The sequence below is a fragment of the Diceros bicornis genome, chromosome 32 (genome assembly GCF_020826845.1).
Source record: "Diceros bicornis minor isolate mBicDic1 chromosome 32, mDicBic1.mat.cur, whole genome shotgun sequence".
In the NCBI taxonomy this organism is placed as follows: Eukaryota; Metazoa; Chordata; class Mammalia; order Perissodactyla; family Rhinocerotidae; genus Diceros; species Diceros bicornis.
The window spans coordinates 3,148,934-3,166,599 of NC_080771.1; the positions used below are offsets into that span (position 1 = coordinate 3,148,934).

A 17,666-nucleotide genomic window follows, 5' to 3' on the forward strand; every position below is an offset into this window, starting at 1 on the left:
TAGGCTGCAGGGAGCCATTGAAGACTTTTGAGAATGGGAGGTACATGAGCTGACATTTGTTTTAGTAAGATCGCTACGGGAGTGGAGGTGGAGAGGCCATAAAGGAGGCTGTGGTGGAGGTCAGGGCAGAGGCAGAGGCTAAAGAGGGGCAGTGGCCACCTCCCACTCCACTCTGACCCGTGGGCCAGCCTGACAGTGACCTCACAATCGCCCTCTACACCTCCCACACTTTAAGACCAATATCCCAGCTGCTGGCCTAAGTCTGCCCTTCAAGTTCACAGCTGGAGACCACTCCCTCCCGTGTGAATCTCCCAGGCCAGGGAGTAGAGACAGAGGGATCAACAAAGTGAGCGTGCGCCACCTTCCCACCCAGGGCACGACCAAGACCCCAGAATGTCAGAGAAATCCCAGGACCTGAAGGATCTGATGCCCGAAGAGAGGAAGTCCATGTGGAGGACCGCCGAGGAGAGGCGGATGTCCGACCTCACGCGGGTGCTGGAGTGGCTGGAGCGGAGGCACGGGAGGAAGAAGCAAGCTCTCCAGGTGTGTACTGTCAGACAGAGACACAAAGAAGACTTTGTTCAAGACTACTGCAATGGGGGAGAGACTAAACTTGACTCCCAGGAAACAAAAGGCAGGAGGGTTTTTAAGCACGGGGGTGAACTAGTAGAAAAGTACTGGAGGGTGTGAGGGGGAGGTTGTCAACGTGGTCAGGCCATCTGTGTTTGCTAACTGTCACTTACATAGCTAAGCTCCTGCCCCCCACAGAGACTGGGAGACAGGGGCTCTATCTTTCTTAAGGGTTACATTTCAAAGGGATGGTTCCCAGGTCCTTGAGAAAAACTTTCCCAGATTGTAAAACTGGGAAGAGGCTAGGAGAAGATTTGCATCTCAGAGGGGCAGAGAAAGAATTCACAAGTGCAAGTTTTCTAAAGGAAAAGAAAAGGAAGGTCATAGACCTCGAGTTGGGAAGAAACCTGTCTAGTTCATTCAAGGGGAGGGAAATGTTAAAGCCATCTTGTCATGAGAAGGGCTGAGGCGCATAGCTCCTAGGGTCTCAATGTTGGCAGTGTTACTGCCCAACGTGGGGCCTTCTGCTCGCCGCAAGACATGCCAATAGTCAAGAGGCAAGGTGGTAGGAGAAAAAGGACTTTTTTATTACAGCTTTCTAGCAAGAGGGAAGATGACCGACTCATGTCCAAAAGAACCATCCTAAGGGGGCATGAAATCTTACAGCAGTTATATAGGCCATTGTGTTATTGGGGAGGGGGTTAGGAATGCTGACCTTCTGGTGTTACAGACTGGGAGCGCCACGCCAGATCTTTCAGTTTTCATTGATGATGGCTATCAGCATAGACTCACTGTTCGGGGGTCAAGGAATTCAAAAAAACGAAGTTATCATTTTATCGCAGCTGGGAGGTACACGCACAAGCAGGGGTCGTAAAATCTACAGAGCAGTTAGATCTCCTGGAGGGTGCAGATCCAGCTGGGTTAGTTTGTCAGAGGTCATTCAGAGTTACAATAGAGTTTTTCTTTTCTACAATATGGCTTCCCTTATGTCAACCTTGTCTTGAGCCTGTATCAGCAGGATGTGTCCTTCCCGCTATCGCCCGCTACTCTGTCCTCATGATGGCTCCAGAGTCAAAGGGCATTCATTTCCACTGCCATTATCTCCACTGGGACTCCTACTAAGCTCTTCCTTTCTACACTAGTTCTAACCCACTTGTCTTAGTCCCTTTGGGCTGTCAAATAAGAACACCACAGACTGAGTGGCTTATAAACAACACAAATCCATTTCTCATAGCTCTGCAGGCTGGGAAGTCCAAGATCAGGGCGCAGAGAGATTTGGTCTCTGATAAGGACCCGCTTCCTGATTCCTAGATGACTCTCTTTTCACTGTGTCCTCACACGGCTGAAGAGGCAGGAGGGCTCTCTGGGGTCTCTTTTACAAGAGCATGAATCCCATCATAAGGGCTGTACTCTCACGACCTGATCACCCCCAAAGGCCCCACCTCCTAACACCATCACATTGGGAGTTAGGGTTTCAACACATGAACTTTGGACACAGACATTCAGTCTATAGCACTGCCCTTCCCTCTTTCTCCAGGAAGTATGGCAACCAATTTTGCCTCAGTTTCCCCCAGAGTTCCCCCCGGGCCCATCTACGGCGAATCAAGCCATGCCCTTGGGAAGTGGTCTCCGCCACAGAGGACGCCACCTGATCTTGAATCTCCCAGCCCCGAGAGAAAAATGGGTGAAAAATGGCGTTACGAATGACGATGCTAACTTTTATTAAGCACTTCCCGTGTGCCAGGCCCTGTGCTTAGCACTCGTCCACCGCTCCCAGCAAGGCTACAAGGTAGGCGCCATTCTCAGCCCCTGCTGGAGGCTAAGGAAGCTGAGGTGAAGAGAAGTAACTTGCTTGAGCTCACAGAGTTCACTAAAGCGCAAGCCAGGGCTCAGACTCGGATTTACCCAGCTCCCGAGCTCACGGGCCTTGTCAGGCCCCCTCCCACAGCCACCTCCGCCTTCTCTGCCTCGCCCTCCCCTCAGGAAGGCTCCCGCTCTGTTTCTGCGCTCGCTCATCATTTGCAGTCAGGTCTGGAGGGCCAGTTCCATCAGACATGCTAAGACACCTCAGGCAAACACGTTTCACGCTAAGGAGCTAATGACTTACCGAGAGCCTACCCCTGCCCCTCATTTTCGGAGGCCGTAAGGACTTGACTGCTGGGCGCTCAGAACTCGGTATCAATCGCAGAAATTACATTCACGTCTATGATTAACGTGTTTGGCCCCTTCTCTCCTCAGGAAGGTTATATTTAATCACGTGTTCACAGCTTTACCTTGTATGTGGCTTCTATTGTAAATAATTTTGGACCCAGGGAGGGAACAAATTGAAACTGGAATACGGTGAAGTCTTCAAGTGTCGTGATCTTTCCAGAAGCATTTGGGTTTTAGAAGAAGCTCCTGAGAAAGAGGGTGGTGCTTCCCGGGCAGATTGGGACAGCGCAGGAGGCGGGCCCTCTAGTGAGCAAGCTGGAGGGACTGCCGGTGGCCTCCTCTCCCTTCTCCTGGCAGTCCGGCCCCCCGCCCCCCCCCCCCCGTTTCAGCATGGCTTGTGTCGCCACCCAGGGGGCTGTGCCCCTTTTGGTCCACTTGGCATCAAAGGAGACCCCTGAGGTCCAAGGTCTTGGCCACAGGGGCAGTTCAATCAATGACTGTGTGGTTTCCTTGGTCTATGGTATCACCACGTCGATTCCACTCAGCTTCCCCCAAACTGCAGTGGGGAGCTACTCAGGTGGCTCCCGAGGCGGGGCTGAGGATGGGGGGGTAGGAGGAGGGCCACCTGGAGGAGCTGGCCTTAGCCTCTCTCCTCTACCTGAAAATTCAGCCCTGGCCCCAACTTGCATCCCCTCTCCTCACTAAGCCAAACAAAACCCTGAAGTCAACCAGCACCCCCTCATTAGACGGCCTTAAGCACGCCCCTGGGCAGCCTCTTCCACACACCCAACCGGCTTATCAAAGCACTCCTTCCATCCCACACGACATCGCTAACACTCAAGGAAGGCGCAGCACTTCCACACAGTGACTCGTTTATTTCTCACGGTAACCCTGTGAGGTAGGTCCTCCTATTGCCCCCATCTTCAGATAAGAAAACTAAGCCACAGAGAGAGCTGTCACTTGCCCCAGATTACTCAGCCACTAAGCAATAGATGGGATTTGAAGCCAGGCCATCTGACCTGGAGACCAGTCTTGGCCGTTATCTCCCCACAACCACAAGCGGCACAGCTGAGAGGAGACCCCCGCGGTTCAGCTTTTCCCCAAGATGCTTCAGACGCTGGCCTCCAGGTCCCTCCTCCCTGGACCCTGGGGCTCCCTCGTGAGCCATCCTCCCGCCTGCCTGTGCGAGGGGAAGGCCGGGCACAGGCACAGGGAAGTCCACGCAAGGCACGCACGCCCAGCCCTGATGGGCCACGAGGAGCACGGGGAGGAGAAGGGCGGGTGAACTGTGCTGACAGCTCTAGGAAGACAGGGTGGGTGGGGACGGGGTGAGGAGAAGAGGGTACTCTGGGATCAGAGGGAGAGTCCTGGCTGGACTCAAAGACAGGGCGGCCTTCTTGTGGCTCCGGACTGGAGGCCTTGGCTAGGAAGCCACAGCTAGAAAGGCTGTGTAGGGGCTGGAAGGAGTTCCTACCAGGCCGGGGAGCAGGCCTTAGTGGGGGCTGACAGGAGCTAGTGATGGATTCTGAGGTGGAGAGGGACAACCAGGCTTGGGGGTCAGAGCGTCGTTCTGGGGGCGGTGTGATGTGGACACCAGGGCATGCCTGGAGACAGAGGGACAGTGGGGGTGGAGGGGAGGGGCCCACTCACCAGGGAGCCCTCCCCTCTGTGGAGGCGGAGGGCGGTCTGTGCCCCGCGGAGCGGCCGCAGTGCTCTCCTCCCTGTCCTTCCAGAAGCACAAATCCAAGATGGTGACATCCGCCAAAGCAACTGGGAGGGACGAGAAGAGAGCCCAGAAGCCCCAGGAAGGGAACCGCCACGTGGCGTTCTCTGCCCAGGTGACACAGCCACTCCACGCCCACCCTCGTCTGCCCCCCCCCCCCGGCTCTCCACACTAAGGAAGGGTACCCACCCCACTCCCGCACGCTGTCTGGCCACTTTTTTAAAAATTTATTTAAGGCTCTGAGATCCACTCCTGCCCCACAGTGACACCCACATTAATCACCTGCCCCCACTCCCATCCAGCTCCCACATTGCAAACTGTCCCAGGGCAGTGGGAAGACTTGCACTCCTGTAGAACCTTCTCTCCTGCTCCCCTCCAAGGCCTCAGGGCAAAGCACCAAGAAGGACGGGAACCCTGTCCTGTACCGGAAGCTCTACGGCGTGGATCCTATGGGAAAACACTTCAGCATAGTCCCAGGAAACTACGCCAAGGACGGCCCCGGGAAAGCCGGTAAGGGAAGCAGCTCGGCCCAGGAGGCCGGCATCGTCCTCTGCCACCGCCCTCCCCTGGGAGGGACTGAACACTCACACCATTCTTAGGGCAGCAGCATCCATGTCAACCCAACTGCTGTGGACACAGCAGCTCTCCAGGGCTCTTCAGGGATCACACTGCAAGCTGCCTGTGACCTGACAGGAGGCGGGTGGATGTCAAGGCTCCGCCCACACCTGGGTGTTCTCTTCTCAGAAGCCAGCATAGCATCCCCCACGTTCCTGAAGCCATTTTGGTGACATCAACCTCATGCGTTCCAAATTATCTAATTGATTTAGGTACTGTGACATTGTCAGTTACAGAGGGTAGCACACCTGCTGGCCGAAAACCTGCCAGGTGTTGCTCCCACCCCAGACAGGCTTAGGTTATGCCAGATCCCCAGTTCCCAGCTCTGCCTGGGTTCGAATCCCAGCTCCGCCCTCTGTAACTAGCTTGGAGTTGTATAGTTCCCGGGGAAGCCACTCCATCTCTGGGGTCCAGTTTTCATATCTATAAAACGGGACAATAACACAACCTGCCTCCCAGTACAGCTGTGGGGCATTAGTGAGACGAGGCATGGAAAGCACTCAGCCTGACACAGAGCGGGCGCTCAACAGTGTTAGCAAACAGCGATTTCTAAGTAAAGGTTTTGCTGAAATTCTCAGGTGGGCTGTACCACGGTGTTGGAAAAACAGATGCATTATTGTGCCTGGCCTCTTGGGATGGAGGCGTATGGTAAAAGAGAATTCTGGAAGGGATTGCAATTAGCCCAAAGGAAGAGTGGACGAGAGCCTTTGAGCAGGGGCTGCAGTTCTCCTGTACAAAAACGTCCTATTGTGCCCAACAAAAACTCCTTTTTTTCCTTTTCATTTAATACACCAATGCCATTGTAACCACACTGCTGTCACTTGCCTGTCAGATTTAAATATGATTGGCTCTATTTAAGAGTGCAGGATCCGGGACTGAATCCTAGGATAGCACTTTAGTGGAAAACCTGGTGAAATCCCAAAAAGCTCTGTAATGTGCCAGTGTTGATTTCTTAGTTCTGACAAATGTCACTGCTTATGTAAGATGTTAGCATCAGGGGAAACTGACTGAAGGGTATATAGGAACTCTCTGGATCATCTTTGCAACTCTTCTGTAGATCTAAACTCCAAAAAAACATTTTATTTAAAAAAGCAAAACTAGACTGACCTATGCCCTACGGGAAGCCCCACACCTGTCTCAAGTTTTCTGTGACTCCCAGCGTCATATCTGGCTCCAAAGTTCTGGTCTGCCAGGCCCCTGAGCATCTGTGGATCCTGCATCACTTCCAGGGAGAGGCTGTCCCCTCTCCCTGCCGATCCAGACAGAGAACATTCTTCTTTCATTTCTCCCAGACCCCTCACATGAAGCCTTTGTGTGCAAGCAGACTTGACTGAAGGTTTGGGGGCAACACAGAGAAAGAATTACATCACAGAATCATATAGCAAACAAATTAGAACTGGATTATGAGAACCCCTTGTTCTTCAAGGCCCTTTGTCCCCTGCCACCAGGAGATTTTCAGGCTACATTTCCCCACAGGGGCAGCCTCGAGGTGTCTTGCTCAACCCCAGGACTGAGACCAGACTGAGACAAGCCAGGCACCCAGGGCACGGGATTTAAGGAGGCGCTCACTCTCAGGGGTCGACCCTGCACTTGGGTGAGCCTGAGAGCGAGCGCCTCCTTAAATCTTCTCCCCTGGGCACCTCCTAGTCTCACTCTAGTCCTGGTCCTGCCCAGCTCCCCCTCTCCCTCTCTCCCTCCTCTCCCCTCTCCTCCATCCTCTGCCTTCCCCACCCCACACATTCCCACTGGCTTCTTACCTGGAGGGATTGCTTTGTTCCGTTTGTTTCACTGTCTCATTCCACACTCAAAGTAGACATTTTCCTAAACAAAGGCAGTTCCTTCCCTAAGAGAAACTCTCATACCAGCTGATTAAATAATTCTTTTCTCCTCACTGCACAAGGATGCCAGCAGCCCAGGCTGACTCAGCAGCTATTTGGTCCTCTGCAGTGCCCCCCGCGCAACCCCCAAGACAAACCCACAGAGTTTGGGCTTGGAGAGCAGTTTTCTCTTTCCTAATATAATACAACCAATGGCCACTGAGAGGCAGCTGGTGCTCAGTGCAGCCCAAGTGCTCAGAGGCACCAGGAACCAGCTGGGCTTCCAGGTGTGGCACCCGGGGCTGAGCCTGGACCCAGCAAGAGGAACTTCCCATGCAGGCTGGCAAGAGGCCTAAGATGAGTGGGCAGGGTCTGGTCTGGGAGTTAAGTTCAAGATAAGGCAGCCCCTAGGAAGGGCAGGGAGCCAGTTAAGAACTATAGCAGGAGCCCAAGAGGAGGTAAGTCCAGATCGAAGAGGAGTAATCGAGACCAGGACACCTGATTCTGGCCTCCCCCAGCCCTGCTCAGCGCCCAAATCGTTGGCATCCTTGTCGAGAACCAGACCCCCTGCACGTCCCGTGTGCCCTGTCTGCAGAGCGAGCCCTTTCTCGATGCCTTTCTGTGTGGCCTGGTGGGACAGCCCCCACCACCTCCAGGGCTGGAATGTGACAGCTGTCTGTGCAGTCACAACACCTCCCGCTCTTCCCTGTGTTCAGTGTTGCGACGGCCGCAAAACCAAACTCTGCAAATCACTGTGAGCGTTCCAAATGGGTGACATGTCTCCGGCTCCAGGACCCCAAAGCTGACAGAAACAACAGTAACAGCTCCAATGTGGGATACGTTTGCTTTTCAAAGCAGATCCTTTCACTTTTGTCTTCTCACATCCTTTTCACAAAAATTCCCCCTCGCTCCCCTCACCTGCTGAGATGCCACCCCCCCCCCTCCACTGACTACCATGTTGCCACATCCGGATACCGTGGGCCACCTCCTCCCCCTCTCCTCGATGGCCTCTTCCCCCTTGAATTCCCTGAGGACAGTCTCGTCTGTATTCCCCCTTCCTTTTTCACCATCCCCTCTCGGTCCCCACTGAGGGCTCACCCCACAAATGTCACTGAGACCTTGTCCTCCCAGCTCAACCTTTAGGAGGGCCAAGCAGACCCAAGGCCGAGAGAGAAACCATATGGTTAGGCTGCAGCTGTGGTTCTGGGTCACCTCACTTCTGCAAACAGAAGGATGCAAAATAGTCCAGTTGGTGGTCTTCTTTCTCTGCTTTGTTTTCATAAGGCGTCTCTGGCCCGTACATATTTTCCCCTTTAATTTATTAACCTCATGTTTTTCTAACTTGCTACTAACGAACCTGCCTTTTCTTCCCTCCTCCTGTACATAAACTTCCCCTCGGAATTCCCCTCTGATCAACGCTGCTGTTCTCATCCAGTTATATATACTTTTCCTGGCTGACTCTATCCAAACGCATGGCTTTAACCACCGTCTCATGAGTTCAAATCTGAATCTGCAGACGGCCCTCTCTCCTGGCTCCAGCTAGGTGCCCAACTCCAGTGTTAGTGTCGATGTCCCACAGGCTCTGCAAACCCACAGGCCCCCTTCATTTGCGCCATCTCAGGGACTAGCACCGGCCCAGCATGTGGCCCAAGTCGGAGGTCACCTCCCCCGCCACACTTCATGACCAGTCACCCCTCGTGACCAGTCACCCTTCATGACCAGTTGCTGGGTCCTGGAGGTTGTACCATCTTCCTGTCTTTCGTCTCTTTCTCTTCCTCTCCATTTCCACTGCTATTATTTTAGTTTGATCCTGATCCTCTTCCACTGTAAGAGCCCCCAACAGCTCTCCTTCTCTGTGGCTATCACATTGGCCCTTCTAACTTATTTGCATCTTCGTATTTAAAGTGGGTCTCCTGTAGGCAGCAAATGATTGGGGCTTGCCTTTTAAATCCAACCTGACAATTTCAGCCTTCTCGTTGGGATGGTTAGACCACTGACAGAGAATATGATCATTGATATATTTGGGTTTAAACCTACTTATTTGTTTCTAGTTTGTTCTACCTATTCTTTGCTCCCCTTTTCTCTTTTTCTGCCCTCTTTGGGGCTGAGTACTTTTATGATTCCACCTCATCTTCTTTGTTGGATCATGCACTATAACTCTTTGTTGTGTTACCTTAGTGGTTGCTTAGTGTTTGCAGGATACATCTGTGACTTGTCACACCCACCTTCCCCTCACCTGGTGCATCTCACTTCGTGTGGAACATGAAGAACTTACGAGAGCATACTTCATTTCTCCTCTCCCAGTATTCATGCTGTTACTGCCATACACCGTATTCTCCCTGTGTTATAAACCCCACAATACATTGTTATTATTTTTGCTTCAAATAACTACCTTTTAAAGAGATTTTTATGTTTACCCACACAGTTAACATTTTCAGCACTCTTCATTTCTTTACACAGGTCCAGATTTCTGTCTGGAGTCATTTTCTTCTGCCTGAAGATTTTCCTTTAATATTTCTTATGGTGTGGGTTTGTTGGTGATAAATTCTTTCAGCATTTGTATGTCTGCAAGGGTCTTTATTTCACCTTTGTTTCTGAAAGATGATTTAGCTGAGTATGGAATTCTAGATTGACAAGCTTTTTTCTTTCAATACCGCACAGAAATGCTCTTCTGTCTTCTGACTTGCACTGTTTCCGGGGAGAAGTTGGCTGTCATTCTGATTTATAGTGCTCTGTAATGGATCTTTTTCTTCTGGCTTCTTTGAAGGTTTTCTTTTTAAGCAATTTGATTACAACGTGCCTTGATGTCTTTTGCTTAATGTTTCTTGTGTTTGTGTTTGGGGTTCATTCATATTCTTGGTTTATAGTTTCCATCAAATCTGGAATATTTTTTGGCCGTTATTTCTTCAAATTTTTTTTTCAGTCCTCTACTCTCTCCCCTCTCTTTCAGGTACCACAATTACACATATTTGAAATCCCAAAACTCACTGGGTTTTTTCCCCCCCATCCTGTATCTTTGTGTTTCATTTTCTACAGTTGCTGTTGCTATGTCTTCAAATTCACCAATCTTTCCTGCAATGTCTGATCTTCTGTCAATCCCATCCAATGTATTTTTCATTCCAGACATTGTAGTTTTCATCTCCAGAACTTCAGTTTGGGTCATTTGTAGTCTTCTGTGTCTCTCCTTAACTGGCTCAAGCCTTGTTGAGCATATGGAGTATATTTACGTAGCTGTCTTAGTGGTCATGTCTGCCAGTTCTGTGTCATTTCCTCTCCTGTGTGTGCTAATTAGTCCTCAGCTGAGAGGAACCTTTGTAGATCTCCCGAGCTCTCTGTGCAGCTCTCTCCCATTTGTCTGCCTTGGCCCATCTAAACTGTCTACTCTCTTCCCCAGCTCAGGGAAACCACCAGGCAGTGTTTACCTTTCCTTTTCCCCATACTGCTACCTAGAAGCATCTTCCAGCAGTCAGCTGAGTCATCATGGGACTCATCTCCGTTGTTTCCCTCTCTCAAGGGTCACTGCCCCATGCTGCCTATTGTCCAATGTCTGAAAACTGCTGTTTCATGTAACAGCCCCCACTTTTTAATTGCTTAAGGGGGAAAGATAAATCCAGTGCCTGTTACACCATCTTGGCTGAAAGCAGAAGTCTCAGATGGGCCTTTCCAAAACCTAACCTGATTGAATGCAATGGCAAGACACTGAAAAATTTTAAGAAAGAAGCTACCAAGTTGGATTTGAATTTTTAAAAGGTCACTCTGGCTATGGCCAGTAAAAGATCCTGGGAAGCACCTGGAACACATTTCCAAAGTACATCTCGGCAAAGTCTGAGCAGCTAGACTAGGAAAAGGGAATTCATTTGGCTTTATCTCCCTGGCCACCTAAGCTCAGGGAATTCTGTTGATGCCAGGACAAAGGTGCCTTCCTAATGCTGAGGGCTGGAGGGCAATAACCCCCTCTGTCTCCATGGGTACAGAGTTAGCCCCTGGAGTCCCAAACGCAGCCCACCAGAGATCTAACTTCTCTGTTCAGCCACAGACTTAGGAATGTGGGGCACTTTTGTCCGAGAGGGTAGCCAGGACAGGCTCTCAGAAAAAGCCACTGGCAACCTGGGTTCACGTCTTCCTGGATCCGTTACTAATTAGCTCTGATATCTCGGGCACATGACAATCTCTCTGATCCCTGGCTGTCTCATTTTTCAAATGGACATGACATGGTGGTGAAACCATAGTGCCCACTCCCTACAAAGCCCCTTGCACACTGCCTGGCACATAAGTCACTCAATGGATGTTAGCTAATATGTATAATTATCGTTGCCATTTATATCACTACTATTCTCTCCTGCATGAGACCTACCTTGACCCAGAAGAGGATCAGACGCCTCAGGGAAGGCTATGGCCCTTTCTCCAAGGGATTGCCCATTTGTTTCCTTGAGGACGTGCAGCTCGTGATTCTTCTGGAACATAGGACCAATTTCCACCATGCACAAACAGGGACTGCTAAGGCCATCTGACCCTATCACCCTATTAGGGACCAGCTGTCAGTTAAGAGCACCACACTGGGCATAAAGAGACCCAATTTAGCCACTAACTCATTATGAGACCTTGGGCAAGTCACAGCCTCTCTCTATTTATATAATTGTAGGACATCTAAACTTATCCCCCGAGACATCCTGGTAAAATTCCTGAACGTTATTGATGAAAGCTTGCAAGCCTTCAGGAAGAACAATTTACTTACAAAGGAAAAAGAATCAGACTGGCATTAATCTAGAAGTGAAATGATACCTAAAAACTACTGAGAGTAAAGACCTACATCCACATAATCCCATCCCAGCCCACACGTAAGTTACTGTCGGAGGGAATGAATGATATTTGTGGATTGAGAAATACTTAGGGACTTTCTCAGCCATATGTCCTTTCATCTGCAGAAAATGCTCTAGAAGAGAGCAGAGGCATCAAATGTGGAAATAATTGGTTTGTAAATCAAACTCCACATACACACTTAAAGCCAGGTAATATAGGAAGACTGAAAACAAAGGGTAGGCAAAGAGATAACAAGAAATGCAAACGGGTGAGGTGGATTTAAGGCTATAAGAAACACACAGGGTAAAAGAGGGATATTTTAAAATGTTAAAGAGAATAAATAGAAACCATATACCTACACACAAATATAGTAGCTACAATATATTTTTAGATAAATATTTAGAAATGCAAGAACCTGAGAAAAATATAGTCATGGTGGGAGATTTTAATACACTTCTTTCAGAACCAACTAGATTAAATAGACAATAATAGGAAGTACATAGAAGAATCTAACAATGCAATTAACAAATCATAACATTATATTTGAATAGAGAGCACACATTTTTATATGGCCAAAGAATATTTACAAAAATCATCTATATAGTCACCACAAAGCAAACATAAACATTCAAAAAAGTAAAGATTTTAGGGCCATCTACATTGTCCTAAAGCAATAATTAGAGATAAAATTAAAATTAAAATATACCCCCAACTTAACAGTTGGACATTAAGAAACATACTCCTAAAATACCCTTATATCAAAGAAAAAACTAATGAAAATAAGCCTGTTTCATACCAAAACCTACAGGATGAAGGCAAAATCTAGTCTCAGAAGAAAATTTATAGTAAGAACTAAAAGTAATGGTTCTTGTCTTTATAAAACAAAAAATAAAAAAACTGGGGCTGGCCCAGTGGCGCAGCGGTTAAGCGCACGCGCTCTGCTTCAGCAGCCCGGGGTTCGCAGGTTCGGATCCTGGGCGTGCACTGATGCACTGCTTGTCAAGCCATGCTGTGGCAGCGTCCCATATAAAGTGGAGGAAGATGGGCATGGATGTTAGCCAGGGCCAGTCTTCCTTAGCAAAAAGAGGAGGATTGGCATCGGATGTTAGGTCAGGGCTGATCTTCCTCACAAAAAAAACAAAAACAAACAAATAAACATTTTTATTAATTTAATGAGTCATAGAAATAATTAATATGAAAAATAAAATACCAGCTGGGATTAAAGAAATACAAGATAAAATGTAGTTAAAAAGATAAATCCAAAACTACCTTTTTGAAAAAGCAAGTGACAAATAATGTGAAGTTATCATGAGCCTTGTTAAAAAGAAGAATAAAAGTATATAAGATTTTGTGTGAGAAAGGACATATAAGCAAAGATAAGAAATACATTAAATAACACAATACCATATGCACCTCTATACAGTATATTTGAAAACTTAGCAAAAATGGATAATTTCTTATCATACTATAAATTATCCAGATTGATACAATCAGGAGCACTGAAAAAGGCCCCAGGCCAAAAGGTTTCACACCAGGTTCTATCCGACCTTTACAGAGCAAACAATCCCAATGTTACTTTAACCATTGCAGACCATTTAAAATATAGACACTTCTACATTAATTTAACAAGCTATCGTGACCTTAATATTAAAATATTATGCAAAAAAGTAGGCCAATCTCACAATAATATAGATGCAAAAAATATTTAAAATTTTAGCAAACATACTCAATGTATAAAAATATATCAAATATGTCAATGTATGAAATGAATAATACACCATGACCAAGTGGGATTTGTTATAGCAGGTTAGGAATAGTTAGGTTATCAATACCAGGATATCTAATAACGTAACTTATTACATCAATAAATTAAAGGAAAAACCATATGATCATATCAGTAGATGATAGAAAAGCAATAAATATAACCAGGCAATTATTATTAATAAAAACTCTATGTAAACTAGGGTTAAAGCTGCTAAAATTATAAAACATTTACCAAAAATAGTGAAAAACATCATTCTAAATGATGAAATGCTAAAATCATTTTAATTAAAATCAGGAACAAAATGAAGCATGACTGAATCATCATTATTGACATTGCTTTGGAGAGTCTGTCAAACGCAATGTGTCAAGAAGAGTATATAATTTGTATAAATATTAGAAGGAAGATATTTTCGTTTTTCCCCTGATATGATTGCATATCTGCAAAACTCAAGAAATTCTAGTCAACAATTAATAAAATTTGGTATGGTTGTTGGTGTGCCAGAAAAACACATTTTTTAAAATGATAGCCTTTTCTCTCTACTAGTCAGACCAGTTAGAAACGGAAACGGAGAGAAAATATCCCATTCTCATAAGTAAAAATACATAAAATACTTAGGAGTAAATTTAACAAAAAGAAAAAGAATTAAGGTCTCCAAGCTCTAGCCCCAACAGTATTTCATTCGCTGCAGATCCCGTATATGGGTAACATCAGAAAGGCACCATTTCATTTCATGTATTTGTGCCTTTGTGCATGCTATTCCTCCTGCCTATATATGCTGATCCTTCTACCTGCAGTACTTTTCTCTCTTTTTCATCTGATAAACTATTTGTCTTTTAAAAACCTAGCTCTAACTTGATCTCCTCTACCCTCTCTCTAGTGTTCCCTCTAGGTGAACTCCCTCTGAGGAGGGAGAGAAGATAAGATTGAGAGAAGGGAATAAAGGAAAGGAGGGAGAGGGAGGGAGTTGGGGAGAAAGGAGGCAGGAACAGATGAATAAGGATTAAACCAACGCTGAGGAGAACCTACTGAAGCCTCGAAAGATCCCATATGGCAGAACAGGTGTTGTCTGAAGCGCATGCAGCCTCTCAGGCCCCGTCCCCTTCCTGCCTACCCCACCTCTGACCCCCACCAGGATCTAACTCCCCGGTGACGTCTGTCCAGTTGCAGACTTAGACATCAAGGACGCAATCGCCCTCGAGTCCACTCAGCGGTCAACGGCATACCGTCGACAAAGCATTATAGAACCCACATTGCAGGACACTATCTTTGGCGCTCGGAGGCCCACCCTCCTGAGAGACTGGGTGCTTAAGACCCCCGACACCTCTTACGAGCGCAAGCTGAAGACCCTCATGGAGAAGGGCATGGAGCCCAGGGTGGAGATGGCGAGAATGCTGAAGCCGGAGGAGGTGCTGAGCTGTCGGTGAGCGGGCCGCGTGGGGGCGGGGTCCCGGGAGAGCAGGCTTTGCTCCTCGCCATCTCTGGTTCAGACGGCTGGGCTGAGCCTGGAGCCCGGGGAGGGCAGCCGCTGCGTGGCTGGGCTCTGACTTTGAGTCCCAAAAGGGCTGCTCCAGGGCTAGCCATCGGGTTTCCGAGCAGCTTCGCCTGCTAGTGGGCCATCTCCTGGATGGACAGACATTCAGCTGTTGCCATTTTCATGCCACACCTGTGGATACTTACACAACCCTTCCAATATTTCCGATATTTGTTTCACAATGGGAACCATGAATACTATTCAAAAAGGAACTGGCCTTGTTTTAACAGGAAATTCCCTGGACAGGAAATTTACACAATGTGATGATGTTGAACTGCTGGTGATAGGAGCCGCCATCCCCTGGGGGTCCCTGCTGTGTGTCTGGGCTTTAGGACTCCCAAAGGGACCATGAGCAAGGCGTGAAACCATTCGGTATTTACCGCTCTTACCAAAGGCGTCCCTTCTTGCTTGTTCTTTGTCTTATTTATCAGGACCTGCTGGTTTTCAGCAACACCAAACAGCTTGGTTTCCACTCAAAAATCCAAGCATCCCTCCCTAACCCAGTGTTATCCTGTACTGTAAAGATGCAACTGACAAGGTTCAGAAACTTCCGTAGAGGAGAAAACGGGACAACAGGATGTGGTAGTCGTTCTCATGGCATTGACAGCAGTGAACTCGTCTGTGGGTAAAATGGCCTCAGATGCCTGGCATCCACCGGTCCCGTCATGAAGTCCTGCTCTGCTCACTGACTGACTGAGGGACGGATGAGTGGAATGGTTAACTGGATGAAAGATGGACAGGCAGTCTCCCCAGCTGCAGGGGTCTTCTTCGTGGCTGGAAGTCTTTGGCTATGGCTGTCGGTTTGATAGGGGGTTCTAGTTGACTCTGGCCAATAGACAGCCTACCTGAGCTCCATGGTGGGGAGAAAAGAGATTTTGACAGGGCCCTTACCCTGCGAGGAGGGAGAGAGACTATTTGGAGAGATGGCATCCAATAGGCCATTAGAAAAACATCCAAGAAAAGGATGAAATTGTCCAGAATGGGATCTTAGTGAGCGCCCACATGTACGTGTGTGAGACCCTCCAGGGCTAGGCTGGTCAGGGAGGGAAGGGGCAGGCTGCGGCTGGAGCTGTCAGGGAAAGGCAGCCCAGGAGTGGGGCTGGTGAGTGGGGTCTGAGCTGACTGTATGAACAGGTAAGTTCTGGGCAGATCTTGAAGGAGAAGGGAGGCCATTCCCAATGGGTAGAAAACCCAGGTTATATCAATATGCAGCTCCTCCCCCATCATCTGTAGCAAAGTAACCAACCAGCAGGTGCCTGAGTAGGAGGCCTACCTCCTTATACTAGGGCTGGGACCGAGGTCAAGCGTGGTGTTGGAAGAAGGAGCTCTTGGGATAGGACGGCAGAGGTGCTCTCTAGGTCACACGGTACAGGTGGGGTCAGTTCCATTCCTCAGTGTAAGTCAGAATTGTGGGGCTTTAGCTAATATTTCAAACGAATGGCCAATGTTTTAATTGTTTGAATATTATTAAAGGAAAATCCTCGCCTCTATTCCTACGACTTTGCTCAGCTTTTATTTCCACTGAACTGTATTTGCCCCCCGCCCTTGGCGTCACTCAGATTAGGCATACCTGCATAATGAGAGGAACACCTAACAATTTGCATCCTGGTTTTTTCTCCCCACTCGGCATCAGGTCACAGCCATATTGCACCTTCTTCTTCCTAATGACATTTTAATGCTAGCAGAAGAGTCATTGAAATGGACATTCCAGTGTTTGCTTAGCCATTCCTCTGGTGATGGAATTTCCTATCTTCCTGTTGTTATAACCCCAAAATGAACACTTTTACTTATACAACTGTTCTGCCATTGACTTCTTTTCTGGGATAAGTTGAGGGCCTGAGTGGAGTTACTGAATCAAAGAGAATCAACCTTTTTGGGGGGATCCCCGGGGGGGTAGAGATGGTGTTTGGCGTATATGTTGCCAAATTAATTTCCAAAAAAGTTATACCAATAAAAACTCCCAGCAACTGTATGGGTGTCCCACTCTTTTATAAGACCTCTGTCAGCTCCAGAAATGTCTGGAGAGCCAGTCCCGTTAGAGGCCCCACACGGCCGCTGCTGAGATCTAGGCTCTTATCAATGAAACTCAAAGCTGCCGCGTCTGCACCCTCATCTGACCTCCCCGGCCTTGTCTCGCCAGGTACCTGAGGCTGTCCAAGAACAACATTCGCACCCTGCTCAAGCTGTGCAAGGATGCAGGGATGAATGTGGACATCCACCCCCACATGGTGGAAGGAGAGATAGACGCTAAAAAAGTGTTCGCCCGGAACCGTAATGTAGCCCTCTGAGAGGCCCTCTCCCTGCCGCCGCAGGCTCCCTCTGTCCCTGGACCCTCGGCCGCCAGATGCCATCCTCTGGCCCCCCACACCTCGCCCTTCAGCCCTGGCACATCCCTTCTAGACAGGAGGGATCAGAAAACATGGCCAGACGGCACGGATCATCGTGCTGACGTGGTGTTTGTCCTCATCATCCGAGTCAGAACCGACTTGGGAGAAACTGTGGGTTTTCTTCCCACCAAAAGCCCACTCCTTAGAAAGGGCTTCTTGGGAAGGAAGTCTTAGAGGGGCTTCCGGAGGGACAAAGAGTTGGAGGGCTGGCTGGGGGACACACGCACCACAGGTCTTGCACCCCACTCCACCTCCTGCCCGTGCAGGACGGGCTCTGTGGAGCACTGGCCCTCTGGTGTGTAGGGTG

The 17,666-nt window shown here is 48.5% G+C and overlaps 1 protein-coding gene across 1 annotated transcript; it reads left to right on the forward strand.

Annotated features, from left to right (window-relative positions):
* The first annotated feature begins 393 nt into the window (after positions 1 to 393).
* C32H16orf78 (chromosome 32 C16orf78 homolog) lies at positions 394 to 17,260 on the forward strand. The gene is made up of 5 exons (XM_058528606.1): positions 394 to 543; positions 4,455 to 4,559; positions 4,825 to 4,954; positions 14,609 to 14,861; positions 17,113 to 17,260. The coding sequence occupies exons 1-5, from the start codon at positions 394 to 396 to the stop codon at positions 17,258 to 17,260; spliced, it is 786 nt and encodes a 261-aa protein (XP_058384589.1).
* The last annotated feature ends 406 nt before the right edge of the window (positions 17,261 to 17,666 follow it).

Bases quoted from the DNA above. Each gene is read 5' to 3' on its own strand.
- C32H16orf78 (XM_058528606.1), top strand. From the start codon at position 394: ATGTCAGAGAAATCCCAGGACCTGAAGGATCTGATGCCCGAAGAGAGG. The intron at 4,560-4,824 runs GTGACACAGCCA...CTCCCCTCCAAG, and splicing joins ACGTGGCGTTCTCTGCCCAG to GCCTCAGGGCAAAGCACCAA. The intron at 14,862-17,112 runs GTGAGCGGGCCG...TTGTCTCGCCAG, and splicing joins GAGGAGGTGCTGAGCTGTCG to GTACCTGAGGCTGTCCAAGA.